The sequence below is a fragment of the Puccinia triticina genome, chromosome 14A (genome assembly GCF_026914185.1).
Source record: "Puccinia triticina chromosome 14A, complete sequence".
In the NCBI taxonomy this organism is placed as follows: Eukaryota; Fungi; Basidiomycota; class Pucciniomycetes; order Pucciniales; family Pucciniaceae; genus Puccinia; species Puccinia triticina.
This window is the reverse complement of record NC_070571.1, coordinates 3,636,901-3,640,929: the sequence shown is the minus strand read 5'-3', so window position 1 is coordinate 3,640,929 and position 4,029 is coordinate 3,636,901. Positions and strand designations below refer to the sequence as shown.

General features: G+C 43.5%; 2 protein-coding genes across 2 annotated transcripts; both read right to left on the bottom strand.

Annotated features, from left to right (window-relative positions):
- Positions 1-370: 370 nt before the first annotated feature.
- On the bottom strand, positions 371-917 carry PtA15_14A337 (uncharacterized protein; the record flags this gene model as incomplete). The annotated part of the gene is made up of 3 exons (XM_053163042.1): positions 371-460; positions 564-670; positions 758-917. 3 exons carry the CDS (start codon positions 915-917, stop codon positions 371-373), a joined length of 357 nt encoding a protein of 118 aa, XP_053027008.1.
- A 1,193-nt stretch (positions 918-2,110) lies between these two features.
- PtA15_14A336 (uncharacterized protein) lies at positions 2,111-3,594 on the bottom strand (the record flags this gene model as incomplete). Its single annotated transcript, XM_053163041.1, has 5 exons — positions 2,111-2,571; positions 2,664-2,837; positions 2,921-3,106; positions 3,264-3,327; positions 3,400-3,594. The coding sequence occupies 5 exons, from the start codon at positions 3,592-3,594 to the stop codon at positions 2,111-2,113; spliced, it is 1,080 nt and encodes a 359-aa protein (XP_053027007.1).
- Positions 3,595-4,029: the final 435 nt, after the last annotated feature.

Genomic DNA, 4,029 nt, shown 5'->3' with positions numbered 1-4,029 from the left:
TCTGCCAGCTGTAATTAATCCTCATCAGTGTTAACATCATAGTTACCACAGGACCTTGAAAACCCCGTAAATATGTGAGTAAAGTAGACATGATTGTCATTGGCCAGTAGGTATGCTCTTTACCAGGAAAAATCAAGTAAATATGTCAAGATCCATACCATTTGCAGGTATGACAACTTATTGCGGTGAGGAAAGTTACATTTTGGAGTTTCCTATATCTAACAATTAATTGGGAACTGCTCCATTGCGCCGGCGGAAGCTGCTAAGGATTCCAAAAATATTCCATATACTGCCCAACAGTCATTTTTGCAGTCAAAATGTCCATGTTGTTTCGATAATGAAAAGACTTCGACAATGGATGAGTAAATCTTTATGTGGGAACAGCTGTGGGTGGAGCAGTGCACTGTTTATCAAATTCCTGAGCTGATGTTTTAACAAACGTGTCATCCCCATAGTTGACCTGTTATTTCATATAAATTGTAGGTCGGAAGAGAAAAAGTCGCAATTGTGAATCTCAATGGCAAAGGATTCATGTCAAAAGCGGAATATTTGAATCTTCTTACCGAGACTCCAAAATCATGGGGGCAGCATGCGCCGTTCTCTATCGGCTGACCTTGAATAGTGAATTCTTCGCATGTAGCGGTCGGGCCAGCTTGCATGGCTCTCATTACTTTTCATGAGTCGCAAATCAGGTCGAAGGCACAAAGTTTGATTATTGTTAGATCAATTTAGAAGGCACAATCTCTTGGGCACTTACAACCGTATTCCGTGGCCACATTATATTCACCAAGGGCAGTTGCCCGGCGGCATAAAGCTACGGACTTCTCGAACTCGCATCTGAAAACCTGGAGCCCAAAGACTACTTCACATTGAACGAAGATAACCACTAAGGATTTGATGGCGTTTGAAATATGCATTGTGAACTGTCTACGGTAATCAGCGAAGGAAAGTGTATGCAAACTAGTTTGACTTGTGCGCTGAAAAAAAATATGTCAATGGGAGACGGATGGGTGGAAGAATCAAAAAGATTGGCGTATAGCTTATCGAACGAAAGAATTGCTTCAGTGACTGGACCAAAAGAACCCGTATGAGCTTTGCTCTTAACTATATATGCTCGCAAGACAACACAGCCTATAGGAAATGGGACGACCCGGTAGAAAGGCATCGGTTGATATGTCTCCAGTAGTCTTTGTATCACGATGCTATCGGAGAAGAAACGTTTGTCTCCGTCATCCTTGAAACCAATCGCGCCGAGGTGACACACTGACACCCGAGATATCAAGGATATCTTACCTGTGAAAAGGCCTTGCGTGGTGAAAAAATGAGCTTCGCAATCACAGGCCAGCGGTCATCTGACTTAAAATGGAGCTGGCATGCCTGGCCCCTGGTGACAGCGACAGCGGCTTTGAGGGGTACGTTCTCCGACTTCCGCTGTTTTGGAATGTTGGACGGGGGCATGTACTTTTGGCGATCTCCTATATCTTTGTCGCACCACCACACAAACAAACAGCCAGCATGGCAATCAAATTGTAAAATCATCGGGGAGGATGGAAAGCAGCCCAATCAGAAGGAGAATACAGGCTGGTAAAGTGAGGAGGTAGGCTACGTACGCCTACGCCAGCAGAATGGTATGTGGGTTTGAGTTTGGTGGACTAAATAAACTACAATTTTTAGCACGTCCAATAGCGTTGATGATGTGCTGCTTTTTTTTGTTATTGTTTTCGTACATGTGAGATATACTATTACCAGATTTACCTTCCACCATGAAAGCCAAAAGTTTTAACTTCAGAAGTAAAGTTTTGTCAGGGCCTCATTTGCAAGAAGAAAAATGGATGGATAGACAGAAGCACGTAAGGCAGATATTATCATGCAATCCGTATATCCACTGAGTTGGATGGAGAAGAATGCAAGACTGAATTACGTTTTCATAAAAACAGCAGTTATGTGCATTTTTAAACGCGAGGGATGGAATGATACCTTGTAAGAAGATAAACAGAAGAGATACGAGATAAAATAAACAACAGGTAGACACAAAGATACAACAATGGTATACAGCTTTTTTTACTTTACACAACACGCACACACAAGCAACCTGGTCAGGTGAAGGCAGTCAACCCATTGGAATGATGACTGCTCGGGGAGGAAGATTAGCTGGAACAAATGATTGTTCGGCAGATTGAATATCTCGACTTTCTGTGACTTGACGGCTGCCACCATGTGTGACATCTAAATTAGCGGTGGGAACGATAGGAAGCTGGGAAGAATCTTGCGCTCTTGAAGGCCGGGGCGTGGAGGTGGGAGTGGCGGTCGATGAAGAGGTCGTTGATGTGTTGTTGTGAGGTGTGGGAGGATCGGTCGAAAATAACAGCGATTTGACTTGTGAAATCGTCAGGTCAAACAGAAATAAGCCTTCTGAAGCAGCATCACTTGCTTCATTATTGATTCTCGATTGACTTCTTCTTTGACCTTCATCCCTTTCATTCGGCGTTTCTTCTAAATTTCTCAGATCTGAAGGTCGATCTATTTCACTTGTCTTTCTTGGGCTTTGATTGGCTTCGATGTCATCATGGTCTATGCGGGAGGCGGATATCGAGTAAGTACGGAAATGGAAATCCGAAAGTTTCTGAAAAAAAAAAAAACGGACTGGAAAATCCTGAACTCACCAGGGCTGATGATGACAGATGGATCGTACAGGCGAGTGGCGCTGGTATCGACAGATATTGAAATCGAATGAGATTGGGTGAAGCTTATGAGAACTAACAGCAGCTGAACCAAACAACTAGAAATATCCAACCCGACCAGGAAAGCCACTATAGCTATTGGGTGGTTCCAACTGACTGATGGATGAGAAAATAACAGGGGTCAAATAAAAGAAACCATAGGAGCAGATGATACACGGAAGGATTGATCTGGCACTTACATTGACCAATGAAATCAACAAGGATGCCGCTTGGGTTGTAGTTTGATGCAGAAAGGAGACTGAGATGACTTGTTAAGGCGCAAAAACATATTGCAAATGAGGCCAAGGCAAAGAATCTCAATGGTCTATCTGGTTGGATCTGTTTGGGCTGGGAAAATTGTACTTCGGAAACCGTCCTGAGGATGACTTGAAAGTCGGTTGTTTTGTTCAGTGTTGATACGGTATGCGTTATTTTTGCAGTAGATTTTGTTCAGCGAGACGGATGAAGAATGGTATTTCGAAAGGAAAAGGAAACATAAGATGTTAACTCTATTGTAAGCAAATATGAAAAATAAATGCTGACAGATTAAATTTTTGCCATCCAGAGTGTAGCACAACACAACGAGGGCGTAAAACAGGAATTCAAGCTAATGTTGTTCGCCACAAGAAAGCAACATTATTAGCTGAGTCTGATCCCATGAGCATGTAGCAATGCTTACCTGTTGCATCAACATTGCAAGCTTGATTTTCCGCCGCTGTTCTGACTTTTCGCACCGAGCCGATTCTTGGGATTGGTCATCGTAATGGTCTCGTTCGTCAGACATCGATGTAATGTTGGTGATATTAACATTACTGAGAGCGTTGGAATTATCGGAATGGCCGTGACTGCGGTGGGTCGATGATGGATGCTCCATCTTGGGCGGCCCTAGCTGATGCTCTAATGGATCGATGTGAGAGAGATTATGGATCGATTCTTGGGACGCTCGAAATATGAACGATCAAGACTCACTTTTAAGCCCAGTTATGTATGCCGTGCGAGATATCCGGTAGAGAATCCGGGATATCTGGTAAAGGGCCGCGGATCATGCCAGATATCTGAGATCCGAGGTTCCCAAACCGGCGGATATAGACGAACATCAGGATAGCCGCCGATATTTCTGGATCCACATTCTTATAACAATGGCACACTCCTATAGGGACTGCAATTGGGTGGGCCCGCCAATGGGCCACCCAAAACCGGTCATCAATTCATTGGGGGAAAGTGAACATCAGTTGGCTGATGATAAAAGTTCCATAAAATTCTTCCACAGTAAGAGTCAGTCATATCTGATATTTCCAATGGCATCAGT